The sequence below is a fragment of the Lathamus discolor genome, chromosome 1 (assembly GCF_037157495.1).
Source record: "Lathamus discolor isolate bLatDis1 chromosome 1, bLatDis1.hap1, whole genome shotgun sequence".
Taxonomy (NCBI): Eukaryota; Metazoa; Chordata; class Aves; order Psittaciformes; family Psittacidae; genus Lathamus; species Lathamus discolor.
Window position 1 is genome coordinate 73310411 of NC_088884.1, and position 27257 is coordinate 73337667.

Genomic DNA, 27257 nt, shown 5'->3' on the forward strand with positions numbered 1-27257 from the left:
CAACTTCTGAATTTCAGTATATTCAACATTTTCAGGACCACAATAAGCAGGACTAACAACATTCTGAATGCAACATATACTAATTCATCTAATAAAACCAATGAATTCTGGAATCTCACAAAGACGCAAAGTCATATGACACTTGGAGCCTACCTTGATCGGCACAAACTCCCTAATAAAGTTGATTCCATGTTCTTCCATATATTCACCAATTTTGTTTGCCATATCCTGGTCAAATCCTCTTAAGAGAATGGATCTCACCATTACAGTGACATCTAACCCAACACCGGCAAGGAATCCTGCACATTCCAAGGCAACATAGGAAGCTCCAACCACCAGGGTTTTCCCTGGACAGTAAGGCAGAGAGAAAAGATCATCACTGGCAAAAAAGGAAGAAGGGGGGAAAAAAAAGAGAAGAAAATTAGAGACAACCAGAAGGATGTATTGTGCTTCCTATTTATCTAATTTCTTCTCTGTAAGAATAGGACTTTATTCCTCTTCCCGCTCACTAAAGAAACCCAACAATTTAATTTTGGGGGAATTCAGCTGGAATACAACATCAGTACATAACAAATTAGAAAGTTCTAATTAGGAGTACACACACACACCAAAAAAAAAAAAAGGAGTACGAAAATTTTCCATCACCATAAAAATTGTCCTTTTTTTTTCTTTCCCCCATAAACTTAGGACAAATTGTTAAAAAAAGGTAGGTTCGTTTCCTTGGGTTTTTTTAAATGTGAATCTTGCTTCAAATATATTTTCCTGCAAATTTTAGCTCCTAAGAGCTAAAAGGAAGAGGAAGGGGTTCACCTTTATGGTAAAAATACCATCTTCACTTCTTTGAAGACTTGGACCTAGACTATAAAGCTAGGGCTTCTCAAGGAAGCAGGGACTCATGGAGGCATCACGCTTGCTCAGCAGGTATTTAAGCAGAGGTTGGCAGTGCAGTTCTCCAAAAATTTCAGTCTAAACCAAGTGTCTCTTCTCAGCCCACAACAGCAAAGGCTAAACAAAGATGCTCTCTGCAATGTTGTAGTGGAATAAAATGTGATTGTGTAATTAAAGGCTACATAATAGTTCCTATCCTGCAGGGAACCCAGGGATGATCACACAGACTGCCTCAATCTCATAGTCTTTAACTCCTGCATTTCTGACTCTTTGGCTTTAATGCTTTTCAAGCCACTTGGTGCTTGAAACATGTATTATCTGTTACCTTTAATTTCAGCACTTCTTATTAGAAGGGAAACATACAACATGGTGTTTTAATTTCACAGGGATTATGCCAGTTATTTATTTCACTACTATAGGTTTACAAGCCCGTAATTCCAATTTCTGATTCTGCATTAAGCAGCTTAAAAGTTAATCTGATACGAAAACACATTCCGTCTGCGCATAGCTCTTTTTTTTGTCAAAATTGTGCTAGAATTGTTTGGCCTTAACAATTAAGCAGATATTTGAAACCAGTTTTCCGAAAAGCTGAATTAACTTCCCTAAGCAGCTGGAAAAAAGACTGGGTTGAGTTTCAAGACTGCCCTGATGCATAAAGACAGATACGTTTCTACTGCCTTCACAACATCCACTGCTTTGCAACTCCCGCTTTCCTTAGTGTTTGAGCAGGGAGATTTCTTCCAAGCAGACTGTGCTCTTCATTATCAAAAAAACCTTCAGTATGGGAACTGAAAGGCCATAAGGAACAGAGAGGAAATAAGTGTATGGGTAACTGGGACACAGCTGATGAGTTAGTTTTATAATGGACGGGCACATGATTCATGCTGTTCTCAGTTACTGCTATTATTGATCAGAGACAGAACCATCCTGGCCAGCCACCCACAATCCTGTGGTGTCTACAAGACACCAATATTTTCTGTACCTTAAAATCTGTCTATAGCTGTTCTCCTGCACTTACTTTCCCCTAAGAAAAAGTTACATAGGAAAGAAAAGCAGCAACCAAGCAGCCTTGCTCATGCTTCACTGCCTTCTCTTACAGGTGAAGCATTTACACATGGTGAATGACTTCATACTCCTCCCTAGTATTACCTGCTAATGCAGTATTCCTTGTCTCCAGGTATACCCAGGTATCGTGGTCGTTCACCAGTGGCAATGAGAAATCTCTCAGCTGTGTACAGCTTCTCAACTCCTCTTTTATTTGTTGCCTGTGGACAAAGTATTAGTCCAAAGTAAGTATTTCACAGTCCTACCAAAGGAAAAAATATTTTATTTTAAAAGCATTTCTACTATAAAGTACTACAGGAAGACCCAGCAAACATGGTTAGGGAGTACCTTAACTGTGTGTGGCCCGACAAATTCTCCATATGCATTCTCATACGTGACTTTTTTCTCTCTCAGAGCAACCCGATAGCCCCAGTTCAGTGAACCAATGTAATTCTGCACAGATTCTGTCATAGTCATCCAGTTGTGTTTGACTGTTAAAAACAAAAGAGAAAGGTTCATCTTTCAGTCTTCTTTTCAGCTCTTTTTCTCATACGGATTTTTTCATGACCCAGTCACCTTTGTCTCACTTTTTTTTTTCCAGGGTAACTACTGAAATTCAAATAATTACACCAGTGTAGACAACATGAGAGGTCACAGTGGAACAGATATGACATAAGCAATGGAAAATTAGACTTACTGCATTATCTATAGTTTTCTATTGACACATGCATATTAGAGCCAATATAAAGTAAAATTCATCTTCGTATATAGTAGTGACAGCTACTGAGGGCAGGGAAAAGAAATCCTTGCCTGCAATTATCAGGAAGTTTTAACAGTGGACATTCTGGGGTATTCCCTTAGATGTTGTGTTACATTTAGAAATAGAGTAATACCTTACTGCTTTTATTCACACAGCAATCTTACCAAATACTAATGTGATCAGAAGCTATTAATAAATAGATCAAACGCTGCAAGGCAATAAGCGTCATGGCTTTAAACTTGAAAAGCACTTTGTTTCTGTGTAATCTCTCTGAAGTTGCCTCACATTGTTAAAGCCAGCAGATGCTGAATTGCAACAAGGACTTGACTGATGGTGGAAAGAGCCTCTGTATTTTCAGCACAAATGACAAAACTGAAGTGTTCTCCTCCTTTACCTTCTTCTGGGAACTGCCATCCAAATTTACGTGAATCTTGCAAGGCCTGTCCCAGTAAAGCTGCCTGATGCATCAATTTTTTAGGTATACAGCCCACATTTACACATGTTCCTCCAAGACCTGAGAGAAAGGAGCAGAATGTGTTTTTCACATCAGTGTTGCTTATCTCAAAGGAGAATCAGAGTCTCTGAGTAAAGTTCCTTTTTAGCAGGTTTACAATGAAGAGATATTTACCCCATGAGTTTCCCAGAGGTGTAGGAGTGACAAAGTCCAGCACCATCACTTTCTTCTCATATTTGGCAGCCTCCTGCAAAACAAATTAAGACACGTATCTAAATATTAGAGGTTAAATTTGGAGTAGATGATAACTTCATGCATTGCTGAAAAGCTTTGTGACTTTTAATTAAGTAATAATGAATGATTTGCAAGGGAACAGCCAGACAGTCATTAATCTTCTGAATTAATCTGTACACTCAGTAGGGAAAAAAAGATGAAAGAAAAAAAAATAGGCATTCGCTCCGCTACACAGCATGACACCAGTGGATACGCAGAATACTCAGGAGTCAAACCTCCTCTTCTCCATTCTGTCAGTTCCTTCACACTACTTCCCAACATCCCATTTACTTTTTACATATTTAACCAATTCTTCATTAACCCAGTTTTCGCTTCAAAGATGGTTTCTCAAACACTGGTTTGAAACCACATCACACAATGACATGATCAGTCATGTGGTGAAGCATTACAACTGTGCTCATCCAAACTTCTTTTCTTGTAGAAGGGAACACTTCATTTTAAGTACAATCTGTACCTGATAACTACAATCAGGATCAGCTCTTGCTCTTCAAGCTAGACAAGCTGTGGCAAGTTTACTTTACTGTGCAGATTTCATCCAGACTAGAAAAGTGGTAAGTTTATTTCATGTTATTTCTCCTGAGAAGTTTCATTAGCAAATCTACAATCAATGTGTGTAAATGGTACTGAGAACTGGAATTTTTATACTGATTCCATTGTTCTTTGTGCTTTTAAAGAAAAAAGCAAAAATCAATAGTGATAACTAGTACCAGAGAAAAACACTTAAGTACTACATAGCGGAGAAACAACAATGGATTCCCCTGTGAGATGCAGCAAAATAACTTTAATACTTAGAGTAACCACAACATTGCTGCATCACATGATGAGTTCTTAGACATGCGAGCAATGACAAGTAGAGGCACAGCATATTACCCTGAGGCCTTGGGTTTGGTCTGGGAGGAGCTAGGCAGCATTCAGCACTACTTTACCGGTAATACTTGTTAATCCAAACACTTCACAATCAGAATTTCAATTTGAAATATATCTTACTTCACACAAAATACAAATCATATTTCAAATAATGCAGGTTGTAGACACCTTTTGAAAATATTGATGCACTGGATCTGCTTCTGATTGAGGTCAAAGTTGGTCAAGAGGGAAACTTCTATCCATACGTAGCACCTCTGAGAAAGTTCCTCAGAAAGGTGCTTAGGGACTGAGACATGTTATTAATGCTCCTTTATAATGACAACTCTTACACACAGCTCAGAAGAACTTTACTAGTGTTAGCTAAATAGAATGCATGGATTCCCAAGCTTACACTCAGCTACAGGCTCACATAATACAGCACAGCATTGTGTTGCCACCTCAGCAAGCAGATATAACCACTTCTGCAGAATGATATGCCCACAGTAACAAAACCTGCCCTGCAGGCTTTCAAACCTTACTGGGTTAAGTGCAGTGCTGCATGAGCACAACAAGATTGCTTAAGGCTGAAGATGTCCTGTGTGAACTGATAGTAAAAGCCTAGCAATTCAGCCTGCGTCTGCAGTGGGTTGCACAAAGTCAGCTTGGCAACATTTGCACTCACCCTGGAGACACACCTCCGAAGTAACCACATTGAGCACAATACAGAGAGGAAAAGGGAGACATGCACACAAAGCTGCATGTGTCATACTGGAAAGCACACATTTCATCAACTTAGATAAACTGCTGCACACCTCACTGTAGATATTTGGAACTTGGAATAAGAGTTGTGCAGTTGTCGGGGTTTTTCCCCCCATTTTGTTTTGCCTTTCAAAGCACTGTTTGTTAATTCACAAAAGTCAGAAGTTTATAGGTGCAAACCAGTTTCACTTCAGCTTCGTGAAACTGATTTGAAATACACATATTACTCTTATAGTGACTTTATTGCTCCACCATCTCCGGCTCTACAATCACTTGAGAACACTAATAAGCAATATACTTTAAACTCAGAATTGAAGCAATAAGGCAATTTATCTTCCTAGCTACATACCTTTTCTGTCCCACAGCTGAAAAATGATACAATAAACATCACTGCTGTAGCTGCATAACCTAACATATGTATACAACAAAGCAGAGCAGTCTCCTTATGGAAACATCAACAAATGGCTTTTGATTACTGCAGACTGGTTTTGCACTACTGCAAGCTCCCTTTTACTAGTTACTCTGTTCTGTGCTAAAACATCCCCATCCTCTCAAAACCAGTGTTTGCCTCTCTTTGCAGGACACCAGAATTTTTATAGGTCATAGAATCACAGAATGGTTTGGGTTTGGAAAGGACCTTAAAAATCACCTAGTTACAATACGCCCCGCCATGGGCACAGCAATAACCATCCACTAGAGCAAGTTGCTCCCAAGCCCTGTCCAACCTGGCCTTGAACACTGCCAGGGATGGGACAGCCACAGCTTCTCTGGGCATCCTGTTCCAAAGTCTCACTGCCCTCATAGTGAAGATCTTCTCTTCCATCCTACTCCATGACAACAGTGTGCCTACTGATGTGAAAGTAGTAAATTACTGGAATAAATCATGGACATATGGCATATTAAAATCCACCACTCAGCACCACACTTTTCCATTATAACAGTTCTTCTAAGGGACTGAGGTTTGGTATGAATCCAATTCTTTGCTGAAATAGTCTCCTCATTTTCTTTCACTCCTCAATTTACTTCCTTCAGTTCTTAAGAACAAAAGAAATGCCTCCTATCTATCTGGAGGAATAATCCAGCCCCAGGTCTTGAGCAACAAAATAGCATTATTTCTAAGAACACTGAATTCACTTCTGAATAGTTCATTCTGCCACAGAGAGAAGAGGCGCAATATGCCTAACTACCGATGTAAAGGAGAGTTACTGTTTAACATTAAATTTCAGCAAGTTTCAAGTATCTGGGATAATGACAACCCTAAGAACTGGTATATTCTACACCATTCTGGATTCTCTTAATTCTAAATATTCTTCTAAAATCAATACCCTAACTGAGAATCATAAATTATTTTGATACAGACAGAAAGTACCAGACCCTAGAAATGAAGGATGAAAACCTAACTGTGCTAAAGTACAGGCAAAATCTCCATTTATGCAACTATATAAGCTCACAAATCACAAAATTTCCCTGATTGTCAAGAATTAAAACAACATGCACAACTATTTCCGAACAGCTACTACTTTCAGATAAAACTAGAAACCTCCCAAATATTCGACTAGTTTTTAAAACTTTTTCAATTATGAGTTGAATTCTAATTCAACTACTAATACACACTGTTGAAATACCTACCTGTTTACTAACAGCATCATTTCCCATTAGTGGGGACAAAGTTTCATTCTATTAAGAAGTATACCATTTTTATGCTTTCCTGCTCCAAAACATAAGGAAAATACTATTGTAAAAATGGGGCTAACCTCAAAAGAAATCCCACTGATCATGTAGAAATATTATGTCTCTACAGTGTTAAAGATACCCAGATCCAAGATGTTGAGGATGTCATCCACCAACTTATAAGGCAAGTATAAATCTGTATTTTCTTTCTCATACCTTGGCAGCTGCTAGACCACCAGAGCCCCCACCAATGACAATGAGATCATAGTCGTAGGTATGCGGCACCGCTGTATGCCCGTTCATTTCTTGCCGTTTTCGAAGACTGCCTTCCTTATGTGCCTGAACATGGAAAATAAGAAGGATTATGAAACAATGAAACACTACCCACAGAGCTCAAAAACTAGTATTTTCATCAGCAAGTATTGTGCTAAGGGAACATAAGTCCATCTGAATTTTCTGAGCTCTGCTTTTAATTAGCTTTTAAAAATTTCACCTTCTTAATTCACCCTTGAATGGCTCAGAACTTACTAGATACTAAACTATGAATTTTCTCAACTGTTGGAGCCCTGGGTTTCCTTGTAGAGCTTTGTTTTCCATATCAATGCAACTCTAGTGCCTCCTCATACTCCGTACTCCAGGTTGAGATACATCTCTTCCGACACAGGTGTTCTACCAATTTATTTTATTCTTTTCGTCTGCCCTGGACTTTCCTAATTAGTGCTTTTCCCCTCTTCCTGCATGTATTAGGAGGAAAATACGACAACCGTATAAAACACTGTGATAATCTGCAATTACCAGTCTTTCTGAAAACTACATTTTTGTAACATGCCTGTGTTTATTAGTGCATTGGTATAGCACTGCAACTAACTTTGGCATCAAATGGATCAAGTGTGATCGCTACAATTTCACATGAGATTTATTTTTTTTAATCATATGACTACCACAGAAAAACAACACACAAGTGATAAAACGCATTTTGACAGCTATTTGCCATGAAGAACATTGCACTGTCTTCATATTTGCCATGAAGAACATTGCACTGTCCTCATATACTCTTTCCAAAATGAGCCTTTGTACTTGATTTGTGAAGCTCTGGTTTATCTGGCTTTTGGACCTTCAAGCCTTTGGAGTGGCTGACAAAATTCTCAGTGCCTCTCTAACTGCAGGACAAGATTGGAATGAGTAAAAATCAGACTCCTCAGTTGGTGTAAATCTGTGTGTACCAACTAAAGTAATAACAAAACTTTCAGGACCAAAAAAGTAAATAAATCCACACATAGTAACTCCACAAATCTGCTCATTTTTATTGAAGTGTTTTTATCTGCCTAACTAGGTAGGACTTGATTCAGTACTACTGGAATAGTCCTGGCAAAAAAAAAAAAAGGAATGAAAAAAAAAAAACCCACCCAAACCCCCAAAACCCCAGTGAAGTTTCCTTTCTATTTTAAACTTATTTTTGTTTTGCATTAAGCAACTTGGTGCTCAACCCATTCTGTCGCCTTCCTCTGAGGTTAGATTATTCCTTCCTTCTAAGTATAGTTTGCATCTACCCTAGAGACTGCTGCCAGCATAGACAAACATCCTCTATCCCTCCAGCAAGTTACACAGCAATGCCAGCAGAAATTCAGACTATGCATCTACCTGTAGAAAGTCATATTTTAATAGTTCATAACCCTGGGTAGGATGTTAATAGTGGAAACAAAACCTAGAAAACACCCGTGGCTGCTGTGAAAACATCCAAAAATACCTCATCTTCCTTCCTCTTGTCCTCTTGCTCTACCACCCAAACACATAACCCTACCACTGAATCTACTCTGCACTCAGTTCCCCTTTTTTCTAGTTTTCCAACACGGCCATTGGCCAGGCTTAAACTTCCTACTGCAGAGTAAGAGTCAAAAAGGAGCGCATGCTGTATTATGATATGCAGTTTCACTTTATTCACATTCAGGGGCACAGAATTAGACAAGGTGTGCCATTCTTTCCCAATGCACATCTTGTTTGCTCAGTGGCAACATCATGGTGTGAAACTTAAGGGCAGACTAAGTCCCATACAGTCATTAGACCCAACTACTAAGAACGGGATCTTTATGATGCATATAGAGAAACCACAACACCTACTCATAAAATTTGCTTCGATCACTACTTGTATCACGCTACTTCTTTTTTTAAGAAAAATGCTTCCTGTTTTCACATGGATTAAGAAACTTCAGCTTTTATTCCCTACTCTTTAGTTCATTTTTCATTAGTTCTTCATAATCATTCTTCATGAAAACACATTTAAAGTTCAGATCAAAGTACATTACAGCCTTCCCCTTTGAAACCACCTCCCAGAATCATGCCCCGGAGTGGCCACAAGGACAAGTTCCACGTCCCATTTACCGGGGAAAGTCGTTCATCACCACAATCCCATCCTGACCATGGATTTCTTCCATTCTTCTCCCAAAAACTACAATTTTAAAAAGACAGCCTATAGCCTCATTATTTTTCAATGTCAAAATTAAACACTTTTAAAGTATACCTCCACCTACCTCTAAAGTTTTCTCATCCTCTTCTATTTGCGCCTCCTGTACAAAACCAAATGGCTGTGAACTTTCTGCTGTTACATGCCGTTGCCCTTCTTGCAGCTTCTGTGCTCCCTCTGTGAAATAGAGTAAAGTAACGTAGTGTCAGGAGAGACCTCCCTTATGAAGGCTGTGCTCCTCAAGGGAAACTGTCTGGGGGGAGTGGCCTAGCAGCTTCATCGTTTCCTCTTCAGCAGCATGCCTGTCTCGGGGGAGCGTTTCCTAAGGCTACTGATGAGTCATTTGCAACGTTAGGATGACTTGCTATATTTTTCTCTTTAATAAAATCCCATACAAGAGTTGGCTGGGATTTCAGTACTTTCTGCCAATCTAACAACATGCCTGGAACAAAGCAAGGAAATAAGATTTGCTGGGGCTAATCCTGAAACTTAAGTCTTAAAGCAGAATTACTGTTTTTTACCTTTCTTGCCCAGAAAGGGATTTTTTCCATGCTGATCTGCTGTATTTTTTCAGTATTGTACTTTTTAAACTGAATTAAAAGATTTTTCTCCTGCAATTAGCTCCCTGCAAACTTCTTCCTGTTCAATTTACTGATATAACTGTTCTTTCCGCTCACTGCCCACCTAATTCCTGTCATACAGTATCGCTCATACTATGAAATCCTCTAAACAAATGTATTCAAAGTCTGCAAAAGATCTGTTTGCCCACTGGTCATAGCTGATTTTATATATGTATTGGAGGAAAGCTTAAGCATATTATCAGAAAGGAAAAAAGTACATCTTTACACATATAATCACAGAATGGCTTGGGCTGGAAAGAAACTTAAAGCTCATCAAGTTCCAACACCTCCCACTAGACCAGGCTGCTCAAAGCCCCATCCAACCTGGCCTTGAACACTGGTGACACTTGATATGGCATGGAAAAACAAAAAAAGAAGAAAATTAATATTTTATTGCAATCTATTATCATCTCTGCCTTCCTCCACATAACTCGTGAGTTATCTTAAGCTGAATTTCCAATAAATTGGTCAGTACATGCTTGTACTTAATCACATACATACTTTGCACTGCACAACTAGCATCAATGAGCAAACTCTGACACGTGCACATATTTAAACAGCCATACTGAATGCGTATACATTCCTTGGGCAAAGAGCCCACAAACTTGAGGAGCATTCACAGACACACACAGACACACACACAAAAGCCTAAAGGCAGTCACTGAAAATTGTGCTGCAATTTCATCATCTAAGATTTCTTCTCTGAAATTTGGCGATAATATTCCTTTATCTTACAAAGGTCCTGGGAAGGGTACTTTGATGATGTTGGTAAAGGGGTTTGAAGATCAGAATTGTTATGCCATAGTTAATGTTAGTGATGGATAATAACTGGCCTATTCTAGCTTGAGAAAGGGATGTAGGTATTAATCTGTGTACATACACACGCATATAAGAAGAAAAGCAAGGACGCAGGTTTTGAATGCTGGTCACAATCTTCACAATGCAGAATGTTTTTCTTCAGTATATTATCAAAGCTACAGTCCTGCATGTACCTGAAGCAACTGAAGCCTTGTATTTTTTTCCTGTAACAAGTCTGAACAACCTCAGGAATGTTCACCTAAAGCTGTATCTTCAATGAGGTAAAAATCTAGCCTTTTTCCAGCACAGGTATTTATATAAACATCTCTAATTATTTTCAGGTAGGTCTGTGCTAGAAGTGCCAAGCTTTAATAATAGCCCCAAAACCCAAAGGCAACCTCTGGCAGAGACTTGAAAGAGTCTGCATGCAAGTGCTGCAAGGGGCCTCTCCCTTGCTGGTTTGGGCAACCTGCCACAGGCAGGATGACAAAGCAGAAAGTGCTCTGTGCGTCACATGCTTGCTCTCCATAAAATTCCAGCCATTAACGGCAATTACAATAACCCACACTCCTGATGAATCGATACTTCCCAGAAATCAATCAGCAGACATCTCTTTGTAGTGTAGGAGAACCTGGATCATAGAGCCACTCTGGATAATCCTCAGACATAGTAGCAAGGGCTTTCTCTTGTCCATAAGCATCAGCGTCACTTAAGCACATCTGCAGGAATTCACAACCACTGCAGGAAGATCCAGTGAGGCTCTCACCCTGCCCTAGCACCACCTTGCTTTTTGTTCATCCCAATCTAAAAGGTGGTGGCTGTTGAGTGCTATCTCCCCTACGACCTGCAAAGTGCTCCTTGATGTGTGGTGAACCAATCTAACTAATCACTGCTATCAAAAGGGGACAAGCCTACCCACACTGGGTTTCTAATTTGTGTTGCTGTCTGGGTACTTGGCACCAGCTCTGGCAGCCGAAAGACCTTTACATGAGCTAAACCAACTCACTAACCTAGGAGAAAACTAACCCAGGAGAAGAAAAGATGTGGACAGTTTCTCCACCAGCCAAACAAGCTCAGTGAAGGGTCCTGTGAGCTCCACAGCTGGTGTCAGGCAGAAGACATACCCATACGGAACAGCAGAGAGGAAGAGGAGGCAGCAGCATTTCTCTTGCTGGCAGCAGCAAAACTCCAGATTTGCTTAACAGCTTGTTAAACCAGTGGAAAACCCCACCTATTTAGCGTTTACCTGAATCCATTTCTGAAGCAGACTACACAAAGCCTCAATGACCCTTCTTAAGCAGGGAAAAAACCCCCAAAACAAACAAACAGTGAAACAACTATGGTATTTTTAATCCATATCCTTCCTTATTGGGAGTGAGCTTCCTCACAAATCAAAGTCCTCCCTGGTACCAAGGCCTCTGAACTTTTGACTGTTGGTTGTGTAACTTCTGGCAGAGGAGCAAAAAGGCACAATTGATTTCAGAAGGCCTTGACCAGGCAGGAACATGACCAGCCACAAAAGCATAGAATAGGTTCATGAGCAGAACTGCTCCAGGATAAGAATTGCCTTACTCTGCAAAAGCATCCGCACAGGGATCCAACAGGCTGCCGAGACACAATGTGGGGAACCGTGGAAAGCACCTGCCCTTCAACTATTTGTCATGAAGGTCTGTAAGTGGCACTTCAAGGTAAATGTCTTCACAGATTTACCTAGATTTTCTGTACCACACAGGACATTATCAACAAGAACAAACTTCACATTTTTTATGTAGTTAAAAAATAGCTTTGTCTACTCCAGTAGTTCAGAAGATGCCCCCAATTTTGTAATGCTAAGGAGCAAGCATGCAATTTGCTTTACACCCTTATCTTCAGGCACCTGAGAAGTACGGGCTATTTCATGTGATGATGAATGTTTACCTTGTGCTCAAGTGAACTTTTTAGGTGGAGAAACTCCCAGCTCTTCCTTCTAGATTTGCTCATTTCTTCCTTTTTTCTTCCTTTTCAACACAGGTCACTACTTCCTCTGTTGCATAAACTCAAACATTTGGAATTAATGGTATCAATTGGCCATTATATCATCCAGATTATGACAAGGGGGGAAAAGCCAAGCCTTTTAAATACACACTTCCAGCCTGGATCATGTAGAGATCCATGCCAGAGGCTACCTTACGATCAGCTGAACTGACAACCTGTGAAGGAATGGAAACTTGGGGCTTTGCTTACGCACACAGCTCTTGCTTTACCTATTCAACTGTCTTCATCTCAACCCATGAGTTTTCTCACTTTAACCCCTCCATGCCACTGGGGGGGAACAAGCAAGTGGTTGCATGGTGTTTTGCTGCCAGCTGGGGTTAAAACACAACACTCATTCTCAAATTCAAAAAACCACCAAGCTTCAACACTGACAAGTAAAACAGTAAAGTGTGTTTTCCTAAGAAACTGGAAATTTTCATATGTTACTTACATTTATTCAATGTGATGCTGCAAAGTGCTTTAGTTTTCATTGCATTCTTGTTAATCTGCTCTTAATCGTATCTAAGAGCTTAAGACTTCTTCCATTTAAATAAAGCATAGCTTGAATGGGATCAACATCAAGATATAATGCAGAATAACTTAATTTTGCCCTTACTTGAAACAGGGTATGCAAACAGAAACTGGTGGGCTCTGCTTTGGCACAGACTTCCTTTAACACAGTCCTGGACTGTAGTCCTTGGTGTTACTCCAAAACATCTATCTCCATGAAAACATAAATTCTTTTTTGCCACAACTATTTGAGCATAAAATGCATTTAAAAGCATTTTTATAACTGGCAAAACACGTAGATACAAATTTCCGTCTGGAAACTTTTCATCCTAGATGTTAAGTTCTTCAAGTCAGAGCAGAAAAAAAGCCTCATCATTGTCAGCAAACCAAATGCAGTTAACACATTGAAAAGGCAGAAAATAATAGAAAGCTTTACAGTGCTGTTTTCTCAAAGGACAATAAAAATCTACTGAGAATTTTTAATCTAAGCTCTACATAGCAGGGCAGGAGTTACAAAACCAAGACAAGCCAAAGAAGAAACACTGACGAATGCCAGATCAAACGAAAGCCAAACTTTCAAGTAACATCTGAGGGCCTGATTCAAAGCTCTCTATACTCAATGGAAAAGCTCCCACTCAAAGGCCTTAAGTGACAGAATTCACACCTTTCAGGTCAATCTTCTAATAAACATATGACTATGACTCAGCAACATCCTCCAACCTGCTTTTAACTCAAGACTGTGTTTTGGGCTCCAATCTACCAAGCACCCTTGCATGCAAGAATGAGAAGATTTGCTAATGTAGGGCAAGCAGCTTAAAACTGAAATACCTCATTCTCAGCTTCTATACAACCAGGCACTCAAGCTTATAACCTGTTGCATCCTGACAGTCTGCAAAAAGGGTTCTGAAATTGGCCTCAGTTCCTAGCAAAAAAAGTAACTCCTACTTCCAGCCCTTTTTTTTTTTTTTCCTTTTCCAGTTATCCCTGCAGCTACCATGAAAGTCCAACCATAATATGAAAAGGTATTTTACTTTACTGATTTAAACTAGGGTATCACTGTACTCTTCGGCTTGTTATGAAAAGTCCTATAAGACATGTTTCTGCCATAATAATTATGGAACTTGAGACCTCACTGCAACAAACCCAGGCTTTCTCACAGACCTTCCTGGTAGTGCTATCGCCACCAAAGTCCTTAGCAGTATCAGGCAATTGGTACTTGCCCTAGAAAGTCTTCAGCCATTACTCTTATGTAATTGTTTACAGCAAACCATATAGGAAATAGCCAGGTTGCTCTAATTAGCACTAACAGGGATGCATAACATCACATGCTGACCTCAAATATTTCTATAACATCTATAGTACAAACTCCATTGGCTTAAACAGGACAAGATATGTAAATTAAAGGTGAACTTCAGATCATCTCTTCCTCAGTAAAAAGGCAGGTAAGGCTAAATTATTTAGGTATCTTTGACCTCTTCCATTTTTCACTTTATTTCATTGTGAACTAAGTTGACTAGGTTATGAAAAACTTTTAATTTAAAGTTTCTCTATCTCTGGACCTGCAGTAAAAGCTGTCACAGCTCACACAAAGGTTTATCTTTACGGAAAACATCATCTTACAATACTGATAATTTTAACATGGATTTTTGTCTATTCCCTTCAAAAGCTGCTGTTGCTTTTGGATTTACCCATATTATTATAATGCTCTGTCTAACCCAAATCAAAGCAAAGGAAGCTGATTTCTGGTATGACTACCTGTGGGTGTATCATGCTCACAGTGCCTTCCATACTGGCTCACCCTTCATTTGGGATGACCTGAAAAAGTTGAGCATCCTGCTGTTTTTTCTTCAAATTCCTGTGGCCAACACAAACCTGTGGCTCCCACAAACTGTGATTAATACTCTCATGCTACTTTTTTTTTTCTTTCCTGGTCATCAAATAAACAACTCTCTGACAGGAGAAGGAAGTATCAGCAGCCACAACTGAACAAGTGTGGCACCTGAGGCACAGAGAGGTGAAGCAGCACCTAGCAGGGATGGAACAGGATCTCCTGGTGCTGGTGCCATTCATTAGTCCCCACTGCCACTGGCCATGCCTTTATTGTCTCTTCCACAACTAAAGCCATTTATTCATTCCCACAGATCTCTTTGTAATCAGGGTTGCAGTTGAGTCACAGAGAACACCACAAAAAAAAAAAAAAAAAGGTGGAAAACAGCTCTCATGTGATTATGTTTTATGTCAAACAAGTCAGTATTAAAAGAGAACACAGTTAAAGGAAAGTAAGCTTTTTGCAAGTTATCTCCAAGAATGGGCATGAAGTTTAAGGCAGGTATTGCACCATGGAAAGTACTCTGGTACTTCGCCCAGAAGCCTGTGACTTTTTTCTCTGCCCAAGCAGGGCTTTTTGAAGGGTGGAGGAAGACCCACTCATTTTAGTCCAGAGTAATCAAAGTTCTTTGTCTCTCAAAAACAAAAGGACTTGGTCAGAACAATTTAATCCTGCTTGTAGTATCCCAGCAAAGAATGACACAGCATTTCTATGAAGTGAGCGAAGCAGGGTAGCCTAACAGGACACTGCCCTACAAACTGTCTTGCCACCTCAGTGATACAACAAACCATTCTGATACACACAGGTTCTGACAAAGGTCTAGCTGGAAACAGTTGTGAAAGATGGGTGGAAAACAGTAAATATGTTACACTTCTGCGAGCTAGAATTGGAGGTACGCTTGCTTTGTGTCAGGCTATGCAAACAGTGGTGGAGTTAAGGAAGTTAAGAGCTTCCTTCCCATTGTACTGGGGATGCAACACCATGGTGCAGGTGAGGTGACCATGGCAAACAACACTTTCTTCCCCAAGCAGCTGACTCAACAAGTAAAACAGGCAAGTATGCTAGAGTAGAAGATGAAATGAGATGCTATCTCAGTTCAGTACATAAAAAAAAGTTCATTAGCAGATCTTTAAGAAAAGCTAAGACTACACTAGGTTAGGCTATTATTATTTTCTATGGAAATGTAAGTATTTGCATGCTTTACTTACTTCCTCCCTTTGCATTTGTATCTCATATGCAAATAAAAGTGCTAGGTCAGATACCGTCATAACAGCCAGAAATTACCTCCCAATCACCCAGTTCCAAAGGGTTTACCATAAATGAGTCTGACTACATAATCAACACTACAAGGCACAAAGAGTATATACAGGAAAGGCAATATGCTATGAAAGCAACAGCTGTGAGCTTTTTGGAAGAAAAACAGCACATCAAACTGAAGATGAAGAAAAAGAGATGGTGTCAAATATAGCATGGCAAGTTAGAGTATGGCTCTGTGAGGAAGACCTACACTGTGACACCACATTCAAGAAAGGCAGTTACTGACAAGGATGGATGATGAAAACATAAACAAGCACTGGAAAAGAATTTCACAGGAAATACGAGTCAAGATGCTACAGACTGGAAGGCAGCTGCATTACAACTGGCAGGTATCAAAAAATATATCAAAGTCATAGGCAGCATCAAAGATATGACTTTCTCAGGAGACAGGAGTGGTAAACTGTACTCGTTTTAAACCAGTGGAAAAAGAAGTTACCAATTCAACACACTGAATAAGACACAGTGTACAATTTTATCTGGAATTTGGTTTGCTTTCTACAGCCACAACCAAAACAATAGCAAGACACCCTACCAAACGATGCCCACAATGGGCTTAACTGAGGAGCAACCTTCATGCAGGAGCAAGCAGTGAAGTTTTATCTTCAAGGAAGTCTTGAAAATAGAGAAACCATAACAATGGACTGGAAAAAGGGAGATGAGTACCATACACTGTTAGTGATAAGCACTGTTCCTGTTCACAGGAGAAATCAAGAGGATGGCGTAACTGTGAACAAGGGCACAGGATGAACATGGGCAACCACAATGCCACCTCCAGGAGTCAAATCCACTCTACTGGTCTCCACAGTGGTATGACGCATCTGTTATTGTTACCCTGAGCAATTCACATGTAAATTATATGGTCAAAACATCTGCAGGAAATACTGCAAAAATACAAATATTTGGGGCCTCATTACTCAGATACATACCTAAATGTCAATGCAATTTAATTACCACTGGTAATTAAGCACAGAACTAGGACCACCAAAGTTGAACCCTCTGTTATTCTACCTCACGGTTACGCTGTTTTCAGAGGCTCTCTATTATATATAAGCACTAAAAATGAGGAGTGGTGATTTTACAATGCTTTGTTAGTTCACTTTGTAGAATCCAACACAAATTTAATTCCAGGCCCACTAGTGAGCGTGTCCCAAGTGCCCAGTCCTGAAAGGAGCAAAGCAACTTCATGTGTGAAAGTCTACTTGAACTTAAAATATAACTGCTCTTAAAATTTAACTAGTATGAGGATCTGGAGGGAAGAAAGGTATCAGTTGAGGTTATACCAAGATTGAGTCCCACAGAAACAAACAATATGTTTTATAAAGCAAAACCTGCAACCCAGGCTACCTTAATTCTGCAGTAAAACATGTTTATAATACTGAAAACTAAGGCTTTGTGGAGATGAATAAACAACAACAAAAAATAGTCAGTATAAGCATTATGTTCTGAGTTATTGCCAATTTTCATACCTTTACAGCTACAAAATATCTTAAATACTGCATATGCAAAATGTAATTGTTGAAGTAAACTGAATGCTATTTTAAAATTGTAGGATAACCTTTTTGAAAGCACAAGCTAAGGACAAAAGAACGTATTTCACAGTTATGCAAAATATGTGTAAGTACTTTATCTTCATGTTTTTACTTTTTCCTGTGCTAGCCACCATTTTCCTTGGCAGTTTTGCTCACTGCCAGCTTCCCTCATCACCAGCTTCCTAACGTTTGCCTTTTTAAACATTCTTAGACCTCACAGCAAATTAGTAACTCTGAATTTATTATTCCCATTGACAAAATGATGGAAGGGTGGGAATAGACCCAGAGAGTAATTAAGAAATTCTTACAGCTAGGAACAGACCAATTTCTTCCTCCTCCTACACACATCAGTTTAAATATGCTTTGTCCAAAAGATGTATGTAGATATTAAACAAATCCTACTGCTTGATATGACTAACTATGGAAAGGGGTTAATCTGAGATTGTTCGTGTTTTAAAGTCTGTTAAACAATGAGCGACTAGCTTATCTGAATTATATTTCAGTTTTAAAGTAAATTATGTATCTCTATTTGCATTTCTGTAATTATTTGGGTTTAATCATCTATTTAGCCTCTTCCACAGCACCCACAACTCATCTCTTGTTCTTGATGGACATTAAAAACTTTGACTTGTTCCTTCAGGAAGTGGGCGTTGGGTTACAGATAATAACCCACTGGTACACAACCACCCCAGAGGCACAACTGCCTAGATGCTGAAATAAAAACCTTGACGTCACAGTTTAAACCAAATTTCCGGGAGAACTACTTTAAGACACTGCCAGAGCTGTAGAATGGGCAGCAATGAGTAGTAATTTCTTAAACTGAAAAACCAAAGATACAGCAGAGCATATAAAAAAGAACATATTGTTTGGACTTTGGTTTAAGTCATTTAGCCTAAATGAGTCAGCTTCACAGGGCTGAAAAAGCTCGTTAAGATGCAGGCTTCAGTTCTGAGTTTGTGTCAGCAGCATATTGTTGTCTAGAGGAACCAGGTTTTGGTATAACTCCATAGCCAGATATACTGCTATGGAGCTCTGCCCCAGACTCTGTGCTCCCACACCTGCTTAGCTTTCAGCATCTGATTTAAAGCTAAATCGGGGATTTCTAAGTCATAAGGCAGCATTAGGTAAGGGCATTGCTGTGGGTTAACCCTAACTGCCCTGGAAGTGCAAACACAACTGGCCTCTCTGGACAGTCGTTTGAGAGTCTTCTTTTTGCCCAGTCCTTCCTGTTAGGGTCAAGGAACACCCAATGCTTCCAATGCCAGACTCCTGACTCAGACTGGAAGATTTTATGTTGGTATAATTAAAAGATACTAAGCAATATGGAGCCATAACACTAAGCCTATTTCATTAGTTTTAACTGTTATAAGCCTCACCTTTGTATTTGCCAACTCCTGCTGTGCTTCTGCCTCACACAAATTCTTACTGCACAGGCATCTTTATTTTTTGTTTGCAAAGTCTCTGACAATTTCCATTCTGCACAAGATGACTTAGAATATTGTATGATACCTTAGAGCTACCAAGGTGCTTTAGCTTCAACGTTTTCCAAATTATTGCATATATAAAACTATCTTTAAAAACAGACTCCTTTTCCAAGGATCCGGTAGAGCTGAAAACTACTATTCCTTCAATAGTAGATACTCAATGAAATACTACATCCTGACAGTGTTTTCATTTACACGGAACTGCTGTACACCACCAGATGTAAGCGCAGGTTAATTTTCAGGCATTCATTACTTCAAGCTCATTATTTCTCTTCTTGTGCTGGGTCTTACAGAGCCAGTGAGAGAACAGTTAATACTATATCCAAGGAGCATCAGAGGCTGATGTTTCGACTCTGAAGAGTGCAAAGCAGACAGATGAAAACACAAACTTGCCAATTGCTGTTGCAACGACATGTCTCGATCCTGGTAAAGAGACTGCCCGCATGGACCAGAGGGCCTTTCAGCTCCCACCTAACTTCAGATGTTCTTCCCTCCTCGGCCACCGTCTCCCTCCAGGCACCCATTGCACAGCCCGGCAGAGCCCCTGCCCTGACCCACACCACGCAGCACCTCCGCTGGCTGGTGTCCGGGAGATGATCCACACAGCCCTGAGCAGCCCCGCTGCCATCCACGTCAGCCTCAAATCAAGTCAGGAGAAAAGACACCGTCAGAGGTTGTGTTTGGAGACAGGTAACTAACACACGCGTGTTAGTCTGTGGTCACACCACCTTAACGCACATGAAAGTTGTTTTACAGTGCTGTACCTCCATATCCAGAAGACCCACGGCGCGGGCCCGACTGCGCCCTGCGCCGACTTCCCGAGTGTTTCTACCGGGAAGCCAAAGTCTTCAGCCGGCCTCCCGCACCCGGAGCCCACCGCCCCATTGCTAAACACCCGTGTCCGCCGGCAGCCATCCGTCCGCTGCCGCCTACCTGCCGGTCCCCGCCGCGCCGTGCCGGGGCCAGGCGCCTGCTGCACTGCTTTGCTCTTCCTCAGGACGCTGCCCATGCTCCGCGCCGCGCCGCGCCCTCGCAGCCACCCCCCACCGGCGGCGCCCCCTCGCGGCCGAGGCCGTCCCTGCCGACGCCCCTGGCCGGGCTCTGTCGCGATGGCAACGGACGCGGGAGCGAGCCCAGCCCCGGAACCGGGGCGACCCCTCGCGGTTGCCGGCTGCGGGCTGGGGCCGGCGGCGGAGCCCCGGCGGCACCGTAGGAGCGGAGCGGGAGAGTTCTCCCGTCGCCGTCTGTGGCTGTGTCGTGAGGCGGGCAGGGAGGCCGGTGGCGGCGGTACGGGCGCTTCGGAGAGAAGAAGGCGGAGCGGAAACGCCGCCTGAAGGGAGCATTTTGTGGTGCGGGGACGGGGAGAGGGGCTGAGCCTCGCCGAGCGGACCTGCCTGCTGCGGGATGCTGGGGTTACAGGAGCATCCGGGAGGTGGTTCGGAAATATTTACTTATCACAATTAATGGTTCGTACTATGGAATCTCCCTGAAAGAAGACACCCTAACTGAAGGATGCACTGTGCAAGGCAAATGCCTGATGAGGCTTATCACACTGCTCCCTTCTGGGCTCGGGAAGTTATCTGCACCCTTATCTTCCAGGGCTGCCCCAGCGTGGTGCCTTTCACACGAGGACATGGCAAGCGGCGTGCCTGCCAGGAGGGTTTCTGGTCTACACTGAAAAGACCGGCAGAGTAAGGTGAAAGCCATGATCCTGTAAACCACCAACAAACTCACACACAAACGTTTGGTGCCATTGCCGGCTCCAACTTGGGCATTCCTCACTCTACACGTGAAAGTATGTGAGCTGTTATACCAAACATGGCAATCTCTCTGATCCATATTCTTGCTTATGGCAAATACTGACATTTGACTGAAAGGCTTGAAAAAGGCAGTAAACCAACCATTACTGGCTTTGGTGTGGTTGTTCAGCCTGGAGAAGAGAAGGCTCAGGGGAGACCTCATAGCAGCCTTCCAGTGCCTAAAGGAGCACACAAGAAATCTGGAGAGGGACTTTTTACATGGGCATGAAGTGACAGAACAAGAGCAAATGGCTTTAAACTGAAAGAGGGTAGATTTACATTAGATATTAGGAAGAAATTCTTTATTGTGAGGATGGTGAGATGCTGGAACAGGTTTGCCCAGAGAAGTTGGGTTGGAAAGGACCTTAAAGCACATCCAGTTCCAAACCCCTGCCACGGGCAGGACACCTTCCACCAGACCAGGTTGTTGAAAGCCCCGTCTAACCTGGCATTCAACATTGCCAGGGATGGGGCAGCCACAGCTTCTTGGGGCAGCCTGTGCCAGTGTCTCACTACCTATCCTACTAATGCTGTCAGTACAGGACCCCAACCACCGCAACTCTCGGTACATTGCCACAGAAGTAATAATGAGCAACAGTGGAGGAGAGAGAGAAAAAGAAGAAAGAGAATGGGATGAGTCTTAAGTTTTAAGAGGCATTGCCTCCCGGTCCTCAGCATTTTTGCAGAGGACTTCAGCAATTCCAGTTTCTGTTGCTATATTGCTCTTTCACTTTGCAGTAGTATCTCTGGTATCAGCTGGTTTCTAATATCAAATGAAACCCAAAATAACTAAAGACTGTAAGTAGAAAAAAGTCTCTGAACTTACTGTGAGAATGATCACAGTGATTTTAGAAATTACATCTTCAACACAGGTATCTATAATAGCAAAACTTATTATGACAATGGAGATTAATAATTGTTATGGCCATTCAGAAACTGTTAGAGCTTCAGAAATAAAGTCATTGAAATAATTTGCTGAACAAGCTTAGGGAACGAACTCTGTTCCACCAAACCACATCTCAGCATTTTCATTAAATGCAGACTACCAGCTGGCGATGCAGTCAGTCTGAGAAAAAACAAGTTTAAAAAACAAAGCACCTTGGAGTCCTGTTCCTTGTTCATAATGTTTCATTTTGCTTATTGTATTGCAATTTTCCTTTCATTTAGAAATTAAAAAGATCTTAGACTGCTGTAGTGAAGATTCACTGAAGCAATGGAAAAAATTAAGTCAAGTCCTACATTTGAGATGTTTCCTAAGTTTGAAAACCAGTGCATCCAAACCCCAGAATTATCCAGAGTCATGTAAAAGCACAGTCTTTCAATGCAGAACAGAACCTTAATATTCTACCTTCTGCTGAATCTCAGGTTGTGATCAACTCCAAGGGCCTATAAAACTTTCCTTTGGCTGATTTACTCCTATTATCTCGCCAGATCACCCTCTCTCCAGTTATACCTACTCCTTTACTTTATTTATGTTTTTCTATAGAGAGGTGTTTTGTCTGCTCTCACACTATTCCTCAGGTTAAATCTTTTCTCTGGGCAGATGCCAAAAGTATCTGCCCTCTTTTAATATAAATTTTGCCCAGAAATTACACTTTTTATGAGGCTTATGAAAACCCAAGTACATCCATTCATCCTATGATTTATTCTAAGTTGACTGAACCACATGAGGTCCAGAGCTGGACCACTGAAAAGTAAGCAGAATATGATGACAAGAAGCACGGAAAAAGTAAGGAAGAGGGTGGGGAAAAAAAGCAGTGTATTCCAGTAATAAATAATGTGATCTCCTGATGCCTTCTCTGTATGTTATATACTTCTTTCTCAGTCTTTGCCTCCCTTTCCCTATTTAGACTTTTTGCGAGAGACTATCTTCCTCTGTGTTTAGAAAATGCTTGGCATTCTGATTCTGCTGCTGTCCTCCTCATAATCATCATGCCTCCCTTCTCTGGTAGCAAGGGCACACACAGAAGGGCAGTCATCAGGGTCATATAGTTGAAGGACATGCTGGATCCTGCAGTATCTTCCTGGTGCAGACGCTAACCTGAACCCCTGTTGGGGTCAGGGACAAATCTGCATACTGAAGTCACAAGGACACTGAAAGCCTGTTTCAGTTGTATACCAAAGCACTGATTTAAATATGCTTTGGGTCTGTTTGTCTGTTTTGCCTGTTGGTTCCACTTACATGAACATTTAGTGCAGATCTTCAGAACTGCTGTGTTAAGAAACAGGACAGCAAAGACTGTCTTGTTAGAAATACCTGCAGACCAAAGGAAAGCCTTGAAAACCTGTCATATTGTGTCCTGGTTTTAAGACTGGACTATTATAAGGCATAGACTGCTACCAGCATTGGGATTACAAGATCAGCTGTGCTAAATTCAATGAATGTGTAAAAAGTCTATAAAATAAGTTAATTACTGTTCTTACTAGTAATTCAGGTAAGATATTCACTGATAATGCTCTTAGTAAGATAAAATGTAAGGTGTTCTACTCTGTCTTGAAATATTGATAAAGATATTTAATAGCAAATGTATTTGGTGTGTGGTTGCTGTTGAAGAACCCTGTAACAGAGCTGCAATAACCCAAGCAGTATGTCAATGAGACCAGTCCCTCTGTTGTTTCTGAGATAGCTGATTCCCAGCTCCCTGTGTCTATTATTAGGAGTGATCACTGAAGTAGTGTTAGATTTTCTTTTCCCACAAAGATTTCTATACATTCTTTCTCTATATAAACTGGGAGGAAAGCTGTCTCAGCAAACGAAGAGCCCACAGTGACACCTTCTTATAAAGTACAGAATTCTTGGTGCTGAATGTAGAATCTCCTAAATATTAGCATTATTAAAGCTGACACAGTCCTTGCATTTTCAGACTATTAATGACATTGAAATACCTCCAGTCATTTTTGCACACTTAGATTCATCTTGCCTTACATCAGCCACCTAAAAGCTCTTTCATAAGCTTTTGATCCAAGCTGCTTCCATAGCCAACAAAGAAAGATAGGCATGTCCAGATGATCACCCATCTTTCCAAAAACAGGCACTTCTGAAGAGCGAGCCTATCCTTACCCCTTAGTTTGGACAAATTCAATTGGGAATCCGAGCTCTCATGTTTAAATTGACAGAAGAAATATACATCTCTGCTTATACTGCAAATGTGATGGTGTCTGTCAGTACCTTAGCGACAGCTAAGGGGCACAGTTAAGATCCACCCAGTTTCAGTGACGCCATTGAAAAAATGGTAACCCACACAGGCCTTTGAATCACTGCAGTTTGGAATTCCCTATTATCACTTCTGCAGGAAGGAAACTACAAATACTGACAAGTGCCAAAACCTCTGGAAACCTCTCATACTTCCAGAAAAGTCCTGAATTCCTCCAGTCACATCATGCAAAACTAAGGGATCATATCTATTGCCGTTGTGCTATTCAACCATACAGATGCAATATGACAGCATAGGCTTTATGAGAATAAATTTTCATGATACAGAGCAAAACTTAGTTCTGTAGTCTTCCAGAGCCCCTACTATGTAACTCCAGTACGTCAATGCTGACAGCCTCAGGCGTAATCAGAATTCTCTGTAATCAGAACTGAATGGGCAATAGTCCACATTTCCTCACTCCCGTCTTCTTCTGACCTGCCTTCTGTGCTCCCTCTGCAGTACCCAAAACAGAGCTGAAATGGAACCCAGCTTCCCCACCCATGGGACATGTAGGGTTTCACTGCATTGCCATTAAGCAGCTGCTTGTCCTCCTGCACAGTAGACTTAAGTAAGACATCTTTCACCATACTTACACTACTGAGAAATTACAGTCCCACATGGAGCCAATGACTGAAGAAAATTCAAAACATAACCATAGATTGCAGTTGAATACCCATGATAACAAATAAACCCATGTGAATAACACTTGCAAATATGTCATAATTGTAGCTACAAAGTTAAGATAAAATTTTAGTAAAGCTACTTAAGTTTTTCATTTTATACTTTGTATTACTTAATATAAGGTTTGAAAAGCTAAATTATTTAATCCTTTTCTATTTAAAGTGAGCATTGATTTTGTTCCCCTGTGTTTCAAAAAGAGCCAAACCCAGTGCAAATATTTTTACCCAGGAGGCTGTAATGGCACAATTAGAAAGCAAGTCTCATGTCAGATTGCATCTCAAAACTGTGGCATTGCTTTGTTGAGAACAAAGCAGAGAAGATATTGTTATAGTTTCACCTCCAATTGTTGCTGTATTATTCATGGACAAGTTAGAGGCTTCTGCCAAAATCTCTTCTAATCCTTCAAATGGTTCTGTCTGGACCATCATCTTGCACGTGCACTTTGAAGTTCTTTGTTGCTCTTGTGGAATGTTTATACCTAATGTTTTAGACATGTTTTAACATATAAATTACCTGATTACAAGTCAGTTCTGCTCCAGCTACATTTCAAAGGGATTACTGCTGGCCACATTTAACCCCACCTGGCCAAGATTAACTAGCATGTCTAAACCTCGAGTAGTATCTTTGGATCTACTTGCTTGATTAACTGTTCCACTGGTGAAAACAATAAGTTGATTTTTCTTTTATCTAAAGGAACAAGACTTAGGCATTCCTGTACTGTCTACCCATCTTAGTTCCCCCCACTAACTTTTGAAATGTTGGCCAATTTTAATCAAATTTACTTGGAGGAATCTGCCTCAATACACTCCATTTCTGTATGCCTTGTAAAAGAAAAGCAGTTGAACAGTGGCGAGGAAAAGGCTCAAAAATGAGTTCAGCTCTTATTAGAGATGGCACACAGCAGCTCAGTCTCAAGAAGTCTTCAGGAAATGGCTTCATACGTCATTTGTTGTATGCAGAACTCTTACCTCTCCTGTTCTCCTAGCATCTAAGCCATTCACAGTTCAGATCAAAGTAGGAAAGTAATATTGCTACTGATTCAGCAGATGGGGTATTGAGGCACAATATGATTCAAATGTAGACTTCCAAAGATATTTATACACCTCTCAATTGAAATGTGATGGCCTGGATTTACAGTAATGTGCCCAAGGTCATACAAGAAGCATGCAGTGGAGCTGGGAGTTGAATCCAAGGTTGGACCTTGCTCTTTGGACCATATTTCCCAAATGAGATGTAGTAATTTCAGAATCGCACTCTGCCCAGCCTCTGATTTGGCTAGACACCAGTGTGCTGTGAATAAACACATCCTTTGGTCCTCCTAGTGTGGATGTCAAAGCTGGCTAATACTGTAGCTCTGCTTCTCAGGTGTACTGTCACAGTACAGACCCTATACACGACTCTTTCAGAGATGTGGGACCACACAGCACGAAGGCCACCGCAGCACCTAGTTCCTTCCAAGTGTAGCAGAAGTTTTACTGTTAAAGGGGCAATACTGTCTAAAAGCAATGTACACTGGAGTAGCTGAAGAATTTTTCAACACAACTGAAAGCTACCGATCCTTGGAAAAATAAAAATGCCCAGAACTTCAATTAATTTCATCTAATCTCATCCTACTGTGGCTTCCTTAATTACCTGTAGATAAGTTCTGTATTCCACATCCAATCAGCACTGCCTACTTAGTAGCAGCCTCCAAGTATCTTTAGGATTGTCTAATACAAGTAAGAATAATCTAATCTACCAAAAAACAAACAAACAAAAAAAGAGATACCAACTGTTAGAAAGATCACTGTGAAGAATGAAAAAAAATTCCTGAAACACCATGGAGTTCATAGGTTGACAAGAGACCCACTTCCAGTATGTCACACTATGAATTTCACAGTAATGAGAACTCTGGAGAATGTTAGATGAACCCTCCACTACATCCAGTGCTATTTCTACAAAAACTGTAATTTCTTATTTCAGACACATACTTTTCCAAATGACAAGAGTCCAGACAACAAATAAGGCACATTTTGGAGCAGGCTGATATATCTGTTCTGGTTTAAAGCAGCATACTTGCTCACCTTTGACAGCTTTCTTAGCTAACACCTCCTAAGCAGAACAGAAAATATCTGAAGATTTTGATTTCCTTACTGAAAATTTCAGAGACAAAATGACAAACTCACCAAAGAGATCATAACCTCACGAAACTCTCTCTTGCATCTTACTGCGGTTAACTCCACTTGCTCTTGAACATTCTTCCCCTCTTTTTGCATGGATAGAATTTAAGTTGATCTAAAAGGGGAGGCTGACTGGGTACAGAATGTG

General features: G+C 40.8%; 1 protein-coding gene across 1 annotated transcript in view; it reads right to left on the reverse strand.

Moving 5' to 3' along the window:
* The window catches only part of TXNRD1 (thioredoxin reductase 1), a 37537-nt gene extending 17214 nt beyond the window's left edge, over positions 1-20323 (reverse strand). Inside the window, exons 1-8 of the mRNA XM_065679926.1 lie at positions 20210-20323; positions 9245-9354; positions 6933-7055; positions 3321-3393; positions 3087-3206; positions 2281-2423; positions 2038-2153; positions 154-379 (exon numbers count right to left, since the gene is read on the reverse strand). Coding sequence (XP_065535998.1) covers positions 154-379; positions 2038-2153; positions 2281-2423; positions 3087-3206; positions 3321-3393; positions 6933-7055; positions 9245-9354; positions 20210-20285 — 987 coding nt within the window. The 5' untranslated portion in view covers positions 20286-20323. The remainder of the gene's footprint in view (positions 1-153; positions 380-2037; positions 2154-2280; positions 2424-3086; positions 3207-3320; positions 3394-6932; positions 7056-9244; positions 9355-20209) is intronic.
* Between the last annotated feature and the right edge of the window lie 6934 nt (positions 20324-27257).